The 21,585-nt window shown below is 36.3% G+C and overlaps 2 protein-coding genes across 24 annotated transcripts in view; one reads left to right on the top strand and one right to left on the bottom strand.

Annotated features, from left to right (window-relative positions):
• Positions 1-4,223, top strand: part of HERC4 (HECT and RLD domain containing E3 ubiquitin protein ligase 4) — a 138,022-nt gene extending 133,799 nt beyond the window's left edge. For all 13 annotated transcript variants that reach the window (XM_011287366.3, XM_011287365.3, XM_045040046.1 and 10 more), the window contains 2 exons: positions 2,260-2,362; positions 3,558-4,223. In XM_011287366.3, the coding sequence (XP_011285668.1) occupies positions 2,260-2,362; positions 3,558-3,766 (312 nt within the window). In that variant the 3' untranslated portion in view covers positions 3,767-4,223. The remainder of the gene's footprint in view (positions 1-2,259; positions 2,363-3,557) is intronic.
• Positions 4,224-7,847: 3,624 nt separating this feature from the next.
• SIRT1 (sirtuin 1) overlaps positions 7,848-21,585 on the bottom strand; it is a 65,165-nt gene continuing 51,427 nt past the window's right edge. For 8 of the 11 annotated variants that reach the window (XM_045039843.1, XM_045039849.1, XM_045039847.1 and 5 more), the window contains 5 exons: positions 20,208-20,355; positions 18,891-18,970; positions 17,356-17,542; positions 15,280-15,873; positions 7,848-9,957 (listed from right to left, as the gene is read on the bottom strand). In XM_045039843.1, coding sequence (XP_044895778.1) covers positions 9,629-9,957; positions 15,280-15,873; positions 17,356-17,542; positions 18,891-18,970; positions 20,208-20,355 — 1,338 coding nt within the window. In that variant the 3' untranslated portion in view covers positions 7,848-9,628. 11 annotated transcript variants of the gene reach the window in all.

The raw sequence follows: 21,585 nt of genomic DNA, 5'->3' as shown, positions 1-21,585 counted from the left end.
TTGTTTCTCTCTTCACTGCTATATTCCCAGAGCCTAGAAGAGCACTCAGTAAGTACTTAAAACCATGTCTGAAGATATAATTGATAGAAATAATCATTTAGTAAGATGGCTTTTTTTTTTTTTTAGTGTATTTTAGTGTACTTAATATGCTTGGTTTCTTCCATTGTATACCTGATTCATTATAATTTCAGTGACTAGGATTTGTGACTTTAAATGCTCTTTCTTCATCAGGACTGTGTACACACTCCCCAGAACCATTTAGAGGTTTTTTAATTAAAAAGAAAGATAAAAAACTTTAACCATGTTCCTTTCATTCCCCACTAATATGCTCATAGTCTGTAATTCATAGTCATTAATCCATTAATTGATTGCTAGAATTTCAGCCATTTTTTCCAGACCTGTTTATAAGTAAATAGAAAGTATCAAGTAGATTTCAAGAGTTCAGTCATTGAGATAACCATGGCTACAAATAGAGCCCAAAATTTAAGAAGACCATTAGTAAATACTTGTTGAGCCCCTATGGATACCTAATACTATGCAAGAGATTAGGGAGATATCAGTAAATAAGGTTGAGACATGGTCTTTGCCCTATAATAAGGAAAGTGGACATTGACTTTGGTGAATACTAAGGAAGAGAGTTCAGTGAATGGTATATAAAGAGGAACTTAACCTAGGCTGTACAAATCTGGGAAAGCATCTCAGTAGATGGTAGTAGGGTACTCTACAAGGTAAGTAAGGACTTGGTTCACTGCAGTTTTCCCAAGACTCCAAAGTTTGACTGAAACTCTCTCTCTATATATGTTGAATGAATCACTGAGTGAATTTGGTGACATTTAATCTGAGTCCTAAAGGATAAATAGAAATTAGCCTGATGAACAAATAAAAAAAGGAGGATGTGTCTAAGTGGTCTAGGCTGAGGGAACAGTGTCCAAAGGCCCTGATGCTGGAAGATTCTTGTTAAGAACTAAAAGTTAAGGCCAATCGTGCCTGGATTTTAAAGAACACTTTACAGTGTAATATTCCCTCTCCCCACCCCTCCCTACCCCCTTTTCTGTTAGTGCTAGTATTTTTTTTTTTTTTTTTTTTTTTTTTTTTGAGAGAGAGAGTGAGAGATAGAAAACTCTAGCAGGGGAAGGGCAGAGGGAGAGGGAAAAAGAGAGTCCCAAGCAGGCTCTGCTTTGTCAGAGGGCTTGATCCCATGAACTGTGAGATCATGACCTGAGTCTAAATCAAGAGTCAGACACTCAGTCCTTTAAGCCACCCAGAGTTTCCAGTGCTAGTATTTTTTTTTTTTTTTTTAAGGAGAAGTGTATTAGCTCTGTTGGTACAAATGACCCCAAAATCCACTGGCTTAAAAGTAACAGTGAACATTTATTTTCTCACATATATTCAGTGGGTCAGGAATTCAGAATGGCTTTAACTGAATAGTTTTACCTTAGGCATCTCTCATGAGGTTTTCATGCAGTTAAGATACTGATTGGTGCTTTAGTCATCTGAAGGCTTAAGGATAGATTCCCTTCCAAGATGGCGTACTCATAAGACCATTGGCTAAAAGCCTAGTGTCTCACCATGAAGACCATTCCATGGTGCTCTTTGAGTATCCTCATGACACCTGGCTCTCCCCACAGTGAATGATCAAAAAGAGATTGCAGCCACAGAGTTGTTTATGATCCAGCCTCAGAAGGCATGTATTTCTCATACCTGCAGTATCCTAATGATTATACAGTCAGGCCCATACACTGTGAGAGGGGACTGCACAAGCGCATGAGGAACAGGAGGCACAGAGATCATTGGGAGCCATCGTGGAAACTGACTACCACAGAAAATTATTGTCCTTAGTACTTTTTTTTTTTTTAAGTAAAGATAGAATGTAAAGTAAGTGATTTCTGTTCATGAATATAGGAAGAGAATTTTATAATTATCACAGATAACTAATTCTTTGTTGAACTTTAATGCATTTACATTTTAGTAATTCTAGTTTATCCTTTAGATATTTACTTTTGAAGATAATACAACCCTGTTGTATTCTTTGAAGTGGTGGGGAGACATTTCTGCTGATTGGAACATTTTCTTGCCTTTCCCTAGAACTAACAGTTCCAAATTGCAAAATGCCCAGGAAATAGTAGGTAATCAGCTGAATTGCATGAGTTTCAAAATCCTGGACAGTGTTAGCTTTTGTGCTAATAAGAAGGCCAGTCTGTTAGATTCAAGACAAAACTAACATCCTTTAATATTAATGAAGGATTATGTTGTTTTTAGAATACAGAATACAAAGGGGAGTATTGGGCAGAACATCCAACGATAAAAATATTTTGGGAAGTATTTCATGAATTGCCGTTGGAAAAGAAAAAACAATTTCTGTGTAAGTATTTCTAACTAGTCCTATGTTTTATAGGAAATAGAATTCACAAACATTTTCATAGATTAACTGATTGACTTTGTTGGATAAAGTTTTTCCTTTTAGTAGTATTGCAGGGTACTGCTTTTAATTTTCAATTAGAGTAAATTTTTGACCTGCATTCTTCATTACATGTCTTTTCTTATTTTGGAGGCTACATTCAGTTTGCCTCCAAAATAGAATTGGTTCTTTCAAATGAAAAAACTATAAATGATTACAGTAAACTGGGGCTGAAATTCCTTTTAGAATTTCGAAAAGGTTTCTGGAGGATAGCTTTTTTTTTTATTCAGTCTTTTTTTTTTTGCTTACGCGTCAAAACTTTGGGAATTCTGTAGAAAATAGAACTTTGCCAGGATGTAGTACTTTTTAATACCTAAGCTCTGTTTGTCTTACATGTGTTAAATTTCTATTCTAAATGAAATTTGTATTCCCTTTGATACTGCTGCTATTGCCAGGAATATTTTGTCAATCTCTTTTTTTGATAGTTGTAATGAAAATCTTGGTAAAATTATTTTGTATATTTTAAGGATGACAGGCTGTTCTCAAGTGATTTGAGTTTCAAGTTTATTTATTTAGAGAGAACACAAGTTGGGGAGGAACAAAGAGGGAGGGAGAGAGAATCCCAAGCAGGCTCCTCTCAGCGTGATGCAGGGCTTGAACTCACAAACCGTGAGATCCTGACCTGAGCCAAAACCGAGAGTAGGACGCTTAACCAACTGAGCCACCCAGGGTGACCCAAGATTACACTCTTTCTTAAAATATTTATTTTTGAGAGCATGCACAAGCGGGGATGGGGCAGAGACGGGGGGGGGGGGGGGGGAGGGATAGAGGATCCAAAGCAGGCTCTGCACTGACAGCGGAGAACCTGACGTGGGGCTCAAAGTGATGAACCGTGAGATCATGATCTGAGCCAAAGTCAGATGCTTAACTGCACCACCCAGGTGCCCCAAGATTACATTTTTAAAGAAAAAATATTGTATGGATATGTAATATGTAGGTCTCAAAAATCATGCTATCATAAATTCTGGAGATAGGCTTCTACGTTAGAGCAAATGTTAATTAATGTAAAGGTTTGCCATGGTGACTGTACCAAATAACTTAGTACTGTATATTATAGTTTTGATAAAAGTGGTTGGCTGAATGATTTTTTTCTTGATAGTATTTTTGACAGGTAGTGATCGCATTCCTATTCTTGGTATGAAGAGTCTAAAACTAGTCATCCAGTCAACCGGAGGTGGTGAGGAATATCTCCCAGTTTCCCATACCTGTTTTAATCTTCTGGATCTTCCAAAATATACAGAAAAGGAAACTCTACGCTCTAAACTGATTCAAGCAATTGATCATAATGAAGGCTTCAGTTTAATATAACTTTGGAAATAGAACTGATCAGTTTATTGCAAAAGCATTAAACTATTTGTGTTTTTCTTGTGGTGATGAGTTCAACAAGGTGACAAGAGGTACTATTATAATTCTTACTTGCAAAATGTTCAGTGCTATGAGTATTCATGAAAGCCAAAAAAATATTAAAAGGAATATGAACAAACTGTTAATATTAAGCTTATTGTACAGAACCATGGATTTTTTTTGCCATCTTCCAATAAACATACAAGTATTGTGAATACATCAAAGTTTTACTAACATGAATTTTAAGGGTTTGCATATTTCACAAATGATCTGGTGTGTGAGTGCATGGGTATGTTGCTTAATTTTTCTTCAATCACTGAGTGAAAAACCTTTACCTTTGGCCTGCAATAGTCATTCAATTATTTTTTCATTTTGTAAATAATGTTAAGTTTTGTAATAAAATAGTTATGTTCTGATACCAGTACAGTTTCTATGGTTGTAATTGAACTGAGCTGACTTTTAAAAGGATTAACAATTATGATTAAATCTTATTCTGATGATCTATAAAAGCAAAAAATTAGCATGATGAAACACAATCTTTGCTTTTTAACTAGAATAAATGTCCTTGTGCAAAACTAAATTACAGATAGGAGTTATCTAACTTGTAGTTCTTTCCTTTTGTGAATCTGGAGATGCTACTGATAAAGGGCAGCTTAATCAGGAAGTTTAATAAATATTTAGTATTGGAGGAACTTTGTCCTGCAGTTGCCAGGAATAGAACCTGGCTACTTTGAGAACCAACCACCGGCTTATAGCTTGCAGAACTTTTAATGCTACAGGTTGGTATTTAGTCAGAATTTTCAGTGCTTTAGAACTCTCCTTGAATTTTTAGAAGCAGATCTTAACACAGTTTTATGGTGCTGATGCTTAGTTATCTCCTGTGATTAACTGTAACAGTGAGTTGATGCAACAACACATGTGACTTTCTGCTCTAATGCAAATATTTATTTTTTAAATTTATTTTAAAAAATGCCGTGAAAATTGTTTAAGTAATAAAGATTTATTGGTTTAATATTTAACCTTTCAGTGGTTCTCATAACATTCAAAATGTCTCAGGGAAGAGTCTTAAATTTTGGATTGAGTGTTACCATACCCATACAAAATTGTCTATTTCACAGAGGTCTCCAATTTTTTAGCTGTAACTCCAAAACCCAAAACAACTCTGAAAAAAAATTACATTATCTCATTTTGCAGCAAAACTTGATTTGAATTGTTGAGGCTATTATTTATGGTATTAAATGAGACTGTGTATTTTACTATGGTGATGTTAATAGGTTTGATTTTAATGTGTTTGATCTTAGGTACTGCCTCAGACCCTGTGGAGTGCTTTAAAACATTCTTTAACATGCATAATTCCAAAATGCAAATGAGTTCAAGGGTTTTGGAGAAGGGATTGTGGACCTGTACTTTTCAGTTTAACTTAAAAACGTCTACTGTTGAGCCATAGGTGTCTTTTTACAGATGGAAGCCCTTGAACAGCATTCTCATACATGATAAATTAGCTCAAAGTAGCACTCTTCCCTGTGAAAACTCTTCCATTTCCCTGGGCATCCATTTCTTTTTTTTCTTATTTATTTTGAGAGAGAGAGAGACAGAACGTGAGCCAGGGAGGGGCAGAGCTACAGGGGAACAGAGGATCCAAAGTGATTTCAGCAAGATCCTGATGGGGGGCTTGAACTCACAAACCATGAGATAATGACATAAACCAAAGTCAGGTGCTTAACTGAGCCACCCGGCCACCCCCAATGTGCATCCATTTCTTGTGGGTAGTGATTGTTCACATTGAACACACCTAAATGTGTCAGGTGATTTTTTTTCTTCAGTAACCTTTGTGCTATGTAGCTGATCTGTGAAATAGTGGCCACTTTGGACTAATACAGATGGATTTCATTGAACAATATTTTAACAAGGACCTGGCTGTCATCTTATCTAGGCACCGGCACAACAGTACAAGGCTTAATTCGGGTAAGTCTGATACTCTTTTCCTTCCTGTGTTGCTGCAGACATACAGTAAATAGCATTAACAGCAAGGAGATTAATGGTAGAAAATTAAAGTACTACTTAAAATTTTTCAAATTGCTATTTGCCTTTAAAGAAATATGAGCTTTGTAGATTAGAAAGTGGGCCAATACTGAGTTCACTAAATTATAAGGACTGTAATTATGGAGTTGACTAAACTTGAAAATATTTGGCCTCCGTACAGATCTATTCGTAAGAGCAATTGTTTGTAGCTCCTGTCTGGATTCAATAGTGATTTTAACCAATCGCCATTGTTCAGACTGACTGAGGTAGTAGAACGGAGACACACAATGCATGAAATAAAACCAGAATGCAGTTTTTGAAATTGGAGACTTCAGTTAAGTCCTGGCACTCTCCTAGGGTCTGCTCATAAAAACCACTCATTAGGGTTAATTTCTACCAACAGACTTTTGGGCTTTCTTACAGTTGGTTTTTACTGCATTTAGTTTAACAAAAAGTCCTCAAAGTGTAACAGAGCAGTCTTCCCCTGAAGAGTGTGTGGCTAGTTGAGCGCAAGGGCAGATGTTCCTGTTCTCAGCCACTTCCCAACTGCCCAGCCTCTTGGGCATTTTAGCCATCCATATTCCTTATGGTAGTTTCCTTTACTAAGGAATTCACCCTATTTCATTAGCTCCTTATCCTTGCCAGTGTTTGCTAATTGGTGAACTATCTCTCCAGAGAAATTGAGAAAATAGTCTGCTTGTTTCATAGAAGTCTACCTGCTTCCCTGTGAGGCCAGCCCCCCTGGAATGGAGTGTTACATGTAAAAGGGAACTTCCCTATTTTTCCTTTCTCAAGCCTTTGCTATACTGTTGAATTACTTGGGGGTACTTTTTAAAAATAACACTATGCGCACAGGTCTCCTTATGCCAATTAAATGTTCTAAGAGCTGATGCCCAGGTTAGGTTACGTGTGTGTGTGTCTTAAAAGGCCACTTGACCATTCCTATTTCTGCTAGCATCCCAGCTTAAATATTTAGACTTTGTTCATTTCTGAGGAGAGGAAAGGTTATGGTGTGCATACACACACTCCCCTTCTGGTTACAAGTCTTAAGACTGCTTTCAAATAAAACTTCCCAAATAATGCTTAGTAGGTGGATGATATAAAACACCATTGATTGAAGGCACACCATTATTTCGGATACCATGAAGAACAATGCTAATTAAACCATCATGTGTCAATTTTAGGGTATTACAACCAGTGAAATATATACCACATTAACCAAGGAGACTGTTGAATGCAAGGCTTAAAATTAGCTTGCACTTAGCTTAAGTACTTGAAATGACCACACAACCACCTTTTAAGGTCTGAACTACCTTCCCATTTTGTGCATATGTAGAATCAAGTCGCTGTTTCCATATTTTTATAACATCTGAGGAGGAGATTTTACAGGTAATTTTTCTAGTGCAAACAGGACATATCCAGGGAAGAGTACTATTTTAAAATTCACTTTGAAAGTTTGCTGGTGAGGAAGGCAGGAGACCTGAGAGGAGGAAACTGCCTGTCAAGACTTTACTCATCACATTTTTCTAAGAGGCATGTTCCTGGCTTCTTGACTAGTACTTTGTCCCTCAAGAACTTGAATGGACTAGTCTCCAGTCATTTTTGGTACACACATTCCTATGTTAAGACTTGTGTTACCTGTGCTTCACAGAAAACCTGGCTTTTATAGCACATACACTCTTTGAGTTCACTACATTTCCACTATTCTCTACTGTCCCCCTATCCCGAAGTCCTGAGCCTATGTCAAGTCTTTCATCATAGGTCAAGTTCTTCTTAGGCCCTGCCTTGCCTCTCTCCCACCTTTGACTTAACAAAGGCTACTGGGCCTAGAATTGAAATAGTTTTGAAACTTTTGGTGGTGATGCACCAACTGCTACAACCAGCACTACCAGTGTTTGCTTCAGTATCGTTCTGGCTAGACTCTTGTAAGTTGAATGAAGAAATAAGAAAGCATCTTAACATGGCCCTCAAAACTATACAAACTCCGTAAGATTTTCAAACTTTATATCTTGAACAATGTAAGTTAACAGGAAAAAGTCAAATGACAATTTTAATAGACTTTAAAACAGTGTACAAGTATAAAACACTGGTTTTGTATTTCAAAAGTTGGAGGAAGATATCCAGTCATTCAACAGTCTACAAAACATATGCCAGATTACATAAAAGACTATGTACAATATAAAAAGAGCTGAAAACAGTCTTCACTGTAAAAATAATTTAAAACAAATTTTTCAATTTAAAATATCATCTATAGCACAAACACACATCATGCAAATGGAAAACTAAATATACTGCATTCTTTAGTGTAGCCAAATAAATTCAGACTGAAACATCTTTTAGGTAGGGAAATGGCCATTCAATAAAATTTCTCTCTCTGGCAGTAATGGTCCTAGCTGGGTATTTTATGCTTAAAGAACAGCTATATTTCAAACCTTTTTTAAAATTGTAATAAATACTAAAGCAACATAGGAATACTTTATATTTGGAAATAATGTGGGGGCAAGGTCTGGAAAATAAATTGCTCTGTGCAATTTTATAAAGTATGAATTTTTTGAAAGGCTAGAAGCTTCTGCAGCTGAGAAAAGTTTGATCTCTAGTTTTAAGGCAGGCTAAGCTTTTAAATAAAGATGTTACAGGAACTAACTTCATTAACTATTCTGCTATTACAAGTTACATCATGTTCATCTCCATAATACTAGGCTAGCAGTTTGGTGTCTATTACACCAAATCCTCCCAACAGGAGACATGTACTTACTGGCTGAGTTATAATTAACATCTTAGTACTTTGGAACTGTAATCAGGGGCCTGTTGCTCTCCTCATTAGTGGAAAAGAAAAGCAGCAGTCCAAAATATTACACTCTTCCCAGTTGAAGTACCATTATTATAGATTCATAAGGGCTCTGCATATTCACATCTTGGCAGTTTAATACTTGTGGGAAAGAATCAATGCAAGCTCTACCACAGTGATATGTATTTAAACAACAATGGCAAATATTCTTGAAACTAAGGGTACCCAGGCAGGCACTATTGTCTCTAAAGCAATTGAAACATTTCCAAAGCATTTATTTGTTTTTCAGATTAGTTTTAGGAGCCAATATAGACATTACTACATGTCCACAGGAAGTACAAAAGCCATCTTCATTTCAACAATACAATATTCCTGAAATTCTTAGCACCAAGTCTTACTTTAAAAAGCAAAGACAACTGAGTGCTCTCCCACATATTGTTGACTTCCTTCTACACACACTGCATGTTATGAGATTTTTAAAAAGTTAGCTGCCACAAGTTTTGGAAAATGCCAGTGTTTAAAAATAGGTAATTGTGCTAATAAAGAATCAAAAGTTTAGCAGAACAGACATTTGAGGAGTTCAGACTATTCAATGTTACAAATAAAAGTGTGAAAATACCATTCTTTGGTCTAGATAAGCTGTTCCCTTTACATTAATTTAACATTCCAATGGCTTTTTGAAAACTTTAAAATGTTGAAACTCACTAGGCAAGAACAAAATTATATATACATAACGGATGTATCATACAAATGAACTTTTAAAAGAAAAGTCTTGACCAACAGGTGATTAAAGATACTTAGTACCCTTCTTTTAAAAAAAGTTAGTGTTGCATGTACAAGTACAGAAATAAGAAGTTAAAAATTACCCATGAAGAAAAAATCTTATTTTACCAGTCTATAAATATTACACCTTTCTGGTTTCCTTGCTCTGTTGAATTCACAAGTAAACATTCCTTTTGACATGCTAAAGTTCCTAATGCTGGTGGAACAATTCCTGTACCTGGACAACTATTACATTATGATTTGTTTGATGGATAGTTAATGTCTGTTGCTTCCTGTTTCACGGATATAGCTTCATTAACTGCCTCTTGATCACCTCCATCAACTCCAAATCCAGTTCCTCCAGCTCTCTCATTAACATCAGCATCGTCTTCCAAACCGTTGTAAAATTCTTCAATCTCACTTTCATCCTCCAAGTGTTCTTCTAAACTTGGACTCTGGCATGTTCCACTATCACTGTTACTGCCACAAGAACTAGAGGATAACACGTCATCTTCAGAGTCTGAATATACCTCAGCGCCATGGAAAATATAACGATTTGGTGGTAAAAACAGATACTGATTACCTGAAATATAGTAATAGAAGAGAAATGATAAATGATTCTAAGTTTTCTAAGACTAACTTGGTCTGATTGTACGTTCAAGCCCTGCCTTTACCTGAGTATCATTACTAGAGGCTACTACAATAGTGGTCTTTAAAAACAAGCTAAGAGCTCAGTCTTAACTGCAAATCTTCTGCCACCCACCACTTTTGTGAATTCAGGCAGTTCTGTGCCTATGCCTCAATTTCCTCATCTAGAAAATTAAGCGATTTTCACAACTCTATCAGCTAAGTATGAATAAATTTAGAGGACGATGTTCAATAAAGCTTAATCAACTCCTCTGAACAGATCTCATGATATTAAATAGCCAGGCCAGCCTACATTACTCAATTCATGTTCACTGAATATAACTTCTCTAAAGCACGTATGCCTTCAAGGCACTTGCATTATTTTCATTTAACTTTAGATTATGAACCTAAAATTAAACGTTTTAATTCAGTAATAGCTTCACCATCTATTCAAAAGTGTAGTCTGCAGGCAATGGCATCACCTTAGAGTTTATTAGAAGTTCAATTCTCAGGCCCCACCACTCACCTACTGAACCAGTATTTATTTTTACCAGAGTCCTAGACACATTAAAGTATGAGAAACGCTGATCTAGCATTGGACATTAACCTTTCTTCAACTCCCTCCCAAATTTGCATTCACAGTATAAGCTGTGATCTGTGATGGTAAGGAGAATTCCCTCCCTTTTCCTATTACAGGTCCCAGGTTAACAGCACCTCTTGGTGGGAACCTTAAACATTAATGATGAAATGTTTTCTACCACTAAATTCACAACAAGTAACTTTGAACTTAAGTCTGTTTCTACACATGATAAATGTCATTTATTTAATGCACCACATCCCAGACTAATTCACAAAAACCTGGCTACTCACATAGCTGAAGTGACATGCCATCTGCCAAGCATACCCAGGTTTGTCTTCAAAACAGCTTTCAAACTTTATACCCCATCATGACCCAAGTTCTCACTTTGAAACAACCTAGTATGTGTATAAGAATTCTGATCTGAACCCACAAAACTGACTTTACAGTCCACTAACATCACAAATTGGCAGTGTGAAAACCAATTATTTCCCTCTGTTTTGGGAGAAAGTATTCGTCAGTTTTCTAAGCCACTAGTATTAATTTCCATGATTGGAGGAGGGAGTACCTTTATTCTAGCTAACAGAAAAGCCCATTTGGCACTTCTTAATATGTCTTCTAAGGGGTCCCGAGGTTGTGCATAGTTTTGGCCCATGCTTCTAAAAATGTTTCATTCTGCTCTATCCCCCATGATGAACAGAATAATCTATTATTATTTCTGAACCCAAGAATCCTATAACTGTTTTTCTTATTCTTGGGAACCATCAAGACAGACTCAGTTTGCTTCATACATGCTCCTCCTTTCTCCTTTTCAATCTGACCTCACCAACAGAAATCATGGTAAACAAAAATAAATTAACTCTAGTGTGGTATGGAGCCCAACTCTTGGTTTTGGCTCAGGTCATGATCTCATGAGTTCCAGCCCTGCATAGGGCTCTGCACTGATAGCACGGAGCCTGCTTGGGATTCTCTCCCTCCCTCTCCCTCTGCCCCTCCTCCGCTTGCTGTCTCTCTCAAAATAAAATAAATTAAAAAAAAAAAAAAAGACTAGCGTGGTCATTTGTTTTTTAACAGCTGCAATTTAACAGCTGCACTCTACACCAGTTATCTTTTTTAATCTTCACAACGTTAACATGTATGCTATTTTATTCCTATTTTACAAATGAAGAAAAACAGATTAAATAGCTTTGCCCACAGTGAATCTGAGACAATGGGGTCTGATTCCAAAGCCTGTACCTTTTAAGGCCTAAATTGGTAGGGAAAAGTCTAGAGACTGCTCCAGGTTTAATTTTTGTTTCCTGGGGCAGAGAGTTTTCTGTTTGACCCATCTGTCAAAAAGATACTCAAAGAAGGGGTGCCTGGGTGGCTCAGTACATTAAGTGTCCAACTCTTGATTCTGGCTCAGGTCAGATCTGATGGGTTCATGAGATCGAGCCCCGTGTAGAACTCTGAGCTGACAGTGTGGAGCCTGCTTGGGAGTCTCTCTCCTCCTCCCAGTCTCGTGCATGCTCTCAAAAAAAAAAAAAAAATACTCAAAATCTCCAGTGCAAAACTCTTCCAGTACATAAGCAGACTTTGTATATGATACCAGTATTTACCTGACTAAACAGAACAGCAATTTTTCTACTTCTGATTCTTGCCACATTTGTAAATACAAGCATTCTTGTATGCTTTTTCTAATTTCTCTTGGCGTATGTCCTTTACTTTTAACTCTCCACATACCATTCAAGACCAAAGTCAGAAATTAGGTTTTTTTCAAAGCCTGCTATAACCTAATCCCTTCCAAGTAGCATCTATGTTTCTTAATATCACCTACTTTTGTTTAATCAGCTATTTTTATAATTATACACAAACATCAATAGATTGATCACTGTATATTCAGAACTTACTACAGTGTGCCTCGTGTGGAAAAGGCACAAAGGCTTACTATTCAACTGAACTAAAATTCACTTATGGTAAATTATTATAACTCACAATACATTGGCCTAAAATGTCAGTTTACCCCATGGGACTTAATGTTTTAAGTTGTACAAGATTGTTACATCTAAGTTAGTGTGTGTGTGTGTGTGTGTATATATATATATTTTTACATTTATTAAATTAGGATGTTTCACCCTACTACTTGGTAAAGAGTTCTCATGAGTCAAAACAGGGTATTTCTATACACTATTTGCTAACAATGAAGTAACAGAAAGGGAAATTAAGTAATCCCATTTACAACTGCATCAAAGACTAAACGACTAAGAAATAAGTTCAACCAAGGAGGTGAAAGACCTGTACTCTGAAAACTGGAAGACACTGATGAAAAGAAACTGAAGACAAATTTAAAGACCTCCTACGTTAATGGATTGGAATTAATATTGTTAAAATGTCCATATTATCAATAAGAATCTACAGATTCAATACAATCCCTATCAAAATACCAATAGCACTTTTCACAGAACTGGAACAAATAATCGTAAAATGTGTGTGGAACCACAAAGACCCTGAATAGCCAAAGCAATCTCAAGAAAGAACAAAAACTGGAAGGGGGATCATGCTCCCTGATTTCAAAGTATACTATAGAGCTATAGTAATCAGAAGAGTATGATATTACCACAAAAATAAGACACACAAATCTATGAATAGAATAGAGAGCCCAGAAATCAACTCAAGACTTAAATGGCCAATTATTGTATGACAAAGAAGGCAAGAATATGCAATGGGGAAAAAGTTTAGCCAATCAATGGTGTTAAGAAAACGAGACAGCTACATGCAAAAGAATGAAACTCCACCACTTTCTCATACCACATACAAAAATAAACACAACTGACTAAAGATCTAAAAATGAACTGGGACTACATCAAACTAAAAAAATTAATTTGCACAGTAAAGGAAACAAAAAGGCAACCTGAGTGGGAGAAGATCCTTGCAAATGATGTATCCAATAAGGGGTTTAATATCCAGATTATATAAAGAACATACAGCTCAACAGCAAACACACCCAACCCAATTAAAAAATGGGCAGAGGCCACGAATAGGGGCACCTGGCTGGTTCAGTCAGCGGAGCATGCAACTCTTGATCTCAGGGTTGTGAGTTTCAGCCCCACACTGGGTGTAGAGATTAGTTAAAAAATAAAATCTTAAAAATATGGGTATAGGCCCCAAATAGACATTTTCCAAAAGACGATATACAGATGGCCAACGGACACATGAAGACGCTAAACATCACTAACCAGAGAACTGCAAACTGAAACTTCACTGAGATCACTTAACACCTGTCAGAATGGCTAATTATCAAAAAGACAAGATAAGTGTTGCCACAAATTTGGAGAAAAGAGTACCCTCATGAAGTGCTGGTAGGAATGTAAACTGGTGCAGCCACTATGGAAAACAGTATGGAGGTTTCTCAAAAAGTGAGAAATAGAAAAATCAGAAATAAAAATAAATCTGGCAATTCTACTTCTGGGTATCTTCCTTAAGAAAGCAAAAACACCTATTTGAAAAGGTATGTGTACCCCTGTGTTCACTGCAGTATTTATTTACAATAAGATATGGAAGCAACCTAAATGTCCATCTATACATGAAAGGATAACGTTCTGTATATGTACAAAGGAGTATTACTCCGCCACAAAAAAGAATAAAATCTTGCCATTTGCAACACAGATGGACCTAGTGGGTATTATGCAAAGTAAGAGAAAAACAAATACCATATGGTTTCACTTATATATGGAATCTGAAAAACAAAACAAAACAGACTCATAAAAACAACTGGTGATTGCCAGAAGGGAAGGGAGGGTGGGGTGTTGTAATAACTTTGTATGGTGACAGACAGGACTACACTTCTCATGGTAAGCATTTCATAAGGTATATAATCACTATGTGGTACACCTGAAACTAATACTGTGCCAACTATATTTCAATGAAAACAAAAAACAGGGTAGATGCTATTCCTAATATTCTGTGGAGAAGGATCAGAGATGTTTCCCGTTCTGAGACAACACAGCCTACTGGTTAAGAGGACATGCTCTGAGGATAGACCTGGAATCCAATTTGGCTCTTCCATATCCTAATTATCAACCTCACACAGGGTACTTAACCTCTATGGGCCTCACAGTTTCCCCACCAGCAGGAGACAAGTAGTAATAGTCCCTACCTCATGAGATTAAAATCAGATAATGTATATAAATAAAGCAGCTACCCTACAGTAACCACCCAAATCTGTCATCATTTCTTTTTTAAAAAAATTTTTTTTTCAAAGTTTATTTATTTTTTTGGGGACAGAGAGAGACAGAGCATGAACGGGGGAGGGGCAGAGAGAGAGGGAGACACAGAATCGGAAACAGGCTCCAGGCTCCGAGCCATCAGCCCAGAGCCTGACGCGGGGCTCGAACTCACGGACTGCGAGATCATGACCTGGCTGAAGTCGGACGCTTAACCGACTGCGCCACCCAGGCGCCCCGTATTTCTCAATTTTCTTACCAATTCAATGCTTACTTACCTTCTCATTTCCTGGAGAAAAATGACGTACACAGAACACTTTAAACACACTATTTCTTCCCTTAGTGTATGTAAGATACTACTGTTTATCCTTTCTCTGGCTTAAATTCTCTGGCTTACATTTTCTCTAAACACAATCATCTGTTACATAAAGCTATACACTATCACCTAACCTGCCAAAATTGCTTATTTCTTGCAAATATTTTGTTAAAATAATTATACCTTCAAAACGGTTCAACAGTGCTTCCTTACCATCAAGCCGTTTGCTAATCTGCTCCTTTGCAAGTCGAGCTGGCCAGCACTTCCTCACTGTTTCAGCAATTGAAGTTCTTTCATTTTTTTCCCCAGTATTAGAGTCAACATTCTTCGAATCTGGACTTCCCAGCTGTTCAGTAACACTTTCAATGTTCCTAGTAGAATTCTGTCCTTCCTGTGATTTTTCTTCCATATGATCTCTTGGTTCAGACACCTCAGGATCATTAACATTGCTCTTAGTTGCTTGGTCTAAAAGTGTAACAATCACTGAAGAATCTGGTGGTGAAGTTCTTTCCGGTGAACTTGAGTCTTCTGAAATATTAAGAGGTGTGGGTGGCAACTCTGACAAATGAGCCAACTCTTTTTGTGTTCGTGGAGGTTTTTCAGTAATTTCTGAAAGCTTTACAGGGTTGCAGCAAAGTTTGGCATATTCACCACCTAACCTATGACATAATTCATTAATTATGACATCACAGTCTCCAAGAAGCTCTACATCAAAATGCAGATGAGGCAAAGGTTCTCTATTTATTAGTATCTGAGGCACTTCATGGGGTATGGAACCTAAAAATAAGTGAAAAACGCATTAGAAAAAGGGAAGGGCACTAAGTTACTAAAGCCACAACAAATGTGCAATGCAAAAATCTAACATGCTCCCAATACCAAAAAAGAAACCCACCACCACTACTAAACCAACCCATCACATTCATTAAGATGGCAAATAAACAGATGAGCATTTAAGCATCTTTTTAAAATTTCAGGTCCTGTTTCCCATCACCTGATTACCTCTGAGCAATCTTTTCAGAGTTTTCTACTTTGTACCTCAATTTCCTTGTCTATATATAATGGGGATAATAATACTTTTTCACAAGGTTGTAGTGAGAATGTAAGTCAAATGCAAAGAAGAGTTTTTGGCACATAGTGATAGTTATTCTACTGAAATAGCTCCTGATATAGTGTGAAAATTCAATTTTCCACCATTATATACCTGTGTCTTACATTTTTAAAAAATTACCTTTGCCTATCACCAACACACTATTATACTGCCCCACAGAAAGCTTTTAAGAATTTCTCTGCCTTATCTTTAAAGGGAAAAAAATAACTCAAAAATAAAGGAACTTATTCATTAAATTTCATGTTTTAATTACAAATTATCCTATATTCTGCTTTCAAAGACTAACAGCTATTTGAGTTAAAGCCACCACATTTAAGTAGGAAAAAGATGCAGAACTGTAGAGCTGAACTCTTGTTTCTTCCAACTGTTTGCTCTGGGTGCCTATATGACTGCTGAAGTAGGGTCTAATTTAATTATCTGGTTAAAGAGTTTGATATTCTCTTCTCCCTCGCCTTTTAGGGCACACCTGATGCTACTGAATTAGTCCCTCTATCTTCCTCTCCCTTTTGCTTCCTCGCTAGAGGGAGAAAAGAGATAGTATGAGAGCACATGTTAAATACTCCTGAGGGTAAAAGGGACTTAAATTATATTTGAGCATTTTCATACACACAAACACCCTTATGGGCAAAGCTGATCCACACAGGACAGTAATCACCAGGCATGACTCTCATTCTTATAAAAACAGACCAATCATAATAAATTCTCTAATGTGAGTATTTTACACTTGTATCTACCTATATATACATTTGAACTTACTGTACCTGAAATCAACTAAATTTGAAAGATCGACAACTATAATCAAATTAAGACTAAAAACACACAGATTAAGATCACACGTTTCCTGAACATATGTAAATCAGCTGAAGCTAACTCTTGTCATATTAAGAACACATTCCGCTGAAAAGTTGAACTGTTTCCCTTGTTGGAATTTGACATTACTTCTGTTTTGACAACTCTTCCACCCAACCCCTGCACCAAAGTATCATATTAACCAATCTTTGTGAACAAAAATGTCACCTAAAAAATAAAACTGGCTCTCTACCACTCTTTAGCCAGGAAGAGAGTAAGATCATTGGGATCCAATGTACAGACCCCACAAACCATGGCAATATATATATAGAAGTATTCTCTAAAAATCATCACCAACTTACTTGGAATTAGTGCTACTGGTCTTACTTTCAGGGAAGACCCAATAACAATAAGGAGATCAACTTCATCTTTGTCATACTTCATGGCTCTATGAAACTGCTCTGGTAAATTTTCACCAAAAAAGACAATCTCTGGCTTCATGATAGCAAGTGGTTCATCAGCTGGGCACCTAGGACAACGAGGAACCACCTACATGTTCCAAATTTTGGTTAAGATGGGGAGGAAAAAAGAAAGCTGAAGTTAGAAATAGTCAACATTTACACACTAAGAATGCATTTCAAAATGATCAAAGAAGTTGAATCACTATGTTGTACACCTGAAACTAACAGAACACTACATGTTAACTATACCAGAGTTAAAATTAAAAGCAAATTTAATTAAAAAAAAAAAAATTCCCACATAAAAAAAAAAAATTCAAACTGAAGTATAGAAATCTGTGGAAAGAGCTGCATGCTAGAAGTCCTGAGGGAAAAAAAATAATCAAATAAAACAGAAAAGCCGTGGATAAATAGTAGGGAAAACTGGATACAACCTCAATGGCAATGTCAACTGTCAATTAGTTACTTTATTAACATACAGTGAAATAAGATGGTGTTATTATTTATTGGTGTATGTAGGTATTATAGTATCCATGTGGACCTACATTTGATATTTAAGAGTCCACTGCAGATTAAGAGAAACCAGCATCTGTATATATGTACACACACACACACATAACTTAATCCTTTAAAAAATGTAAGAAATGATTCCATTATAACATGATACCCTCACTATGTATGATTAACTATATATGCAGCTAAGTACACAGAATTTATATCTGGATGGTTTTTATTCTCTGCCATTATTTTCTTGCATTTTTTTTTGGCAGTGATCATACATGAAACATCTTTTACAATAAATTTTTTAATGTTTTAAAGAATTACCAAGAATTTATTTATTTATTTATTTATTTATTTTTTTTAAATTTTTTTTTTTTCAACGTTTATTTATTTTTGGGACAGAGAGAGACAGAGCATGAACGGGCGAGGGGCAGAGAGAGAGGGAGACACAGAATCGGAAACAGGCTCCAGGCTCTGAGCCATCAGCCCAGAGCCCGACGCGGGGCTCGAACTCACAGACCGTGAGATCGTGACCTGGCTGAAGTCGGACGCTCAACCGACTGCGCCACCCAGGCGCCCCAAGAATTACCAAGAATTTAAAATTCAAAATCCAACAGGCACTTTTAAAAAGGAAGAGTAAGGAGAAACTCTAATAGAGCAAGACTCCACTTACGATTTGCATTTTTATTTTAACTTATTTTATTTTAACTTAGATATTAAGGAGCCGATTTCATCATTTTAGAGACATTATAGAGCAATGTTTCCAACTTAAGGGATTAAAAGTTTCTTGTATATTTCCACATCAGAATTCCCAGTGGTTAACACTCTCTTTCTGGATCTTTCTGTCCCAGATACTTTCAGAAAAAAAAGAATTTGGAGGCAAAAGAAGAAACAGATCAAAAACAAGCACAATTCCTCAAGTATAGGTGATGAATTACCTGATTAAAAATATCTCCTCGTACAGCTTCACAGTCTACTTTGTATTTACAAATCAAGCAAGAGGCTGTTGCAAAGGAACCTAAAACAACCAATACACACATGCTTTATTAAAGGAATATTTCCATTTCTTAAAACATACCACAAAGGTATAAAAGAGAATTAAGACTCCACAGGGGAATCTCAGGGATAATTCAAATACTTATATATTAAATGCAGACAGAATCCAATCCTCAATTATCGAGATGTTGATATAGTGACACTTCCTAAAGCTATTCTTTTTTTGTTGTTGTTTTAAGTGAATTCTAGCCACAACATGGGGCTCAAACTCAGAACTCCAAGATCAAGAGTTACACACTCTACTGAGCCAGGCAGGCGCCCCAAAGTTGTTCTTTTTAATAAAATAAACCAACTCCCCAGAACTAAAACTCTGCAGAATTGAAAGATGACAATTATGTGACCTTAGCCGAATAGCTGTACATTAAAAACAGTTCAGGGGCACCTGCGTGGCTCAGTAAGTTTAGGCATCTGACTTTTTTTTTTTTTTTTTAATGTTTTATTTATTTTTGAGACAGAGAGAGGCAGAGCATGAGCAGGGGAGGGGCAGAGAGAGAGTGAGACACAGAATCTGAAGCAGACTCCAGGATCTGAGCTGTCAGCATTGAGCCAGATGCAAGGCTCAAACTCACAAACTGCAAGATCATGACCTGAGCAGAAATCAAGAGTCGGACTGACGGAGTCACCCAGGCTCCCCATGTCTGACTCTTGGATTTCGGCTCAGGTCATGATCTGATTCATGGGACTGCGCCCAAGGTTGGGCTCTGCCCCGGCAGTGCAGGGCCTGCTTGGGATTTTCTCTCTCCCTCTCAGAATAAACACATTTAAAAAAACAAAAAGTTTAGATTTGTAAGAAAATGGTCTGTTCCTACTTGTTTTAAAAGTCTTCTAAATTTCAAAATTTTATACAGCGTAACTACCCTGTTCCTATAGTTTCATACCCTAAAGATGTCATATTTTCCTTACATAGCTAGTATTACTTTTGTAACCAAAAAAGGTTATTTAGAAGAATTTAATGGAATACAACGGCTACTCCTTTTGAAACACAATAGAACATTGATCTGATGTTTTGTACAATTAAGTATCAAGGCCAATACTTCTGGTTTCATTTTTTTTGCATTCTACTTTTTAAAGTTTATCTACTATTGATCAGTTAACATGACTAAATAAATCTCCATTCCTGGATGGTAGCCTACTTTCTAATCCTATTTTTTCCTATAAGACTAACTAAATAACAGAAAGCAATTCTGAAGTTTACGAACCATGACACTGAATTATCCTTTGGATTCCTGCAACCTGTTCCAGTGTATCTATGTTCTGAGTATAGTTCCGAAGCAGTTTTCCTTCCTTATCTGACAAGGCTATGAATTTGTGACAGAGAGATGGTTGGAACTGTCCGGGATATATTTCCTACATAATGCAAAAGGTAGAAAAAATATTACATTAAAGAAATAAGTATAACACACATGTCACATTTAGGTTTAACCAAAAACTACCATGATAGCCCCCATGTATAAATAAATTAAAAAACAGTACATGAGCATCTCAAAGCATCTAGATGGTTGCTACACACACCTATAAAAGGATTGCTGCTGTAATATGTATAAAACTCAGCAATTAGTGAACTTGGCCCCTTGAAGGAAAAAGTCAACCATAAGCATCTCTAATAAATGTTAATAGATATTTTAATAAAGGAAGAAATATACACCTGAGAATATATCTAAATTTTGTTGGCTGCAAATTCAGGTTTGTTTTTTGTTGTTTCCTCTTTTTAAGGAAAAAGAAAAGTTTAAGTTGAAATTAAAGTTATCAAAGGTATGGTGACTTCTTTTAAAAACTAAAAAAGGCACTGTCAACACAATATTAAAAGTTGTTTATTCATCATTCATTATAAATATCAACCTGTTGGAAGTTTAAAGCTAAAGTTTTAATTCCTTACCAAAATTGTTTTCCTTCCACTGCACAGGCACATACTGGTATAGTATAGAGTTGCTCATGAATGCTGAGTTGCTGGATTTTGTGTGTGTGTTTTTCCCCCCAAATAATGCTTCAATGCTGTTTCTTCTTTAAAAACAAAGAATTCAGATATACACATGGCAAAAAGATCAGAGAAAAAGTATCAATTTTGGTCCTCTCAACTTTTGACAGTGTTTTTATTAAATTTCATTTAGTAAGTGACTATGGCAAAGGAAGTTTCTTCTCTACTTTTTTCTTTAAAGTAGTAATGCTACCTACTTCCTTACCATTCATTACAGCCTCTAACGTATTACAATGCTAGCAAAAAATCAGACACAACCGTATGTCCGTCAATAGGGGACCGGTTGTAGAAATATAGTACATCCATAATAGTGGAGTATGCAGCCATTAAAATGAATGTGAGAGGTCTAGATGTACTGACCTGGAAAATGGTCCTATGACATGTGAAAAAAAGCAAGTTAGTCACCAGTGTGTATAGTTTTGTTTTTGTTGTTTTGTTATTAAGCAAAAACGGTATTTATATGCACATGTATATGCTCATATAAACATCAAGAAAAATACAAACAAGCTATAAATAGAGGTGGGGAAACTTTCAACTTCTGACATCATACAAAAAAGTTTAAGAACTTTTTAAATGTTAATCTACTTAACATTTCAAATAAA

This window comes from Felis catus, chromosome D2, assembly GCF_018350175.1.
Source record: "Felis catus isolate Fca126 chromosome D2, F.catus_Fca126_mat1.0, whole genome shotgun sequence".
NCBI lineage: Eukaryota > Metazoa > Chordata > Mammalia > Carnivora > Felidae > Felis > Felis catus.
This window is presented reverse-complemented; position numbering and strand designations above follow the sequence as displayed.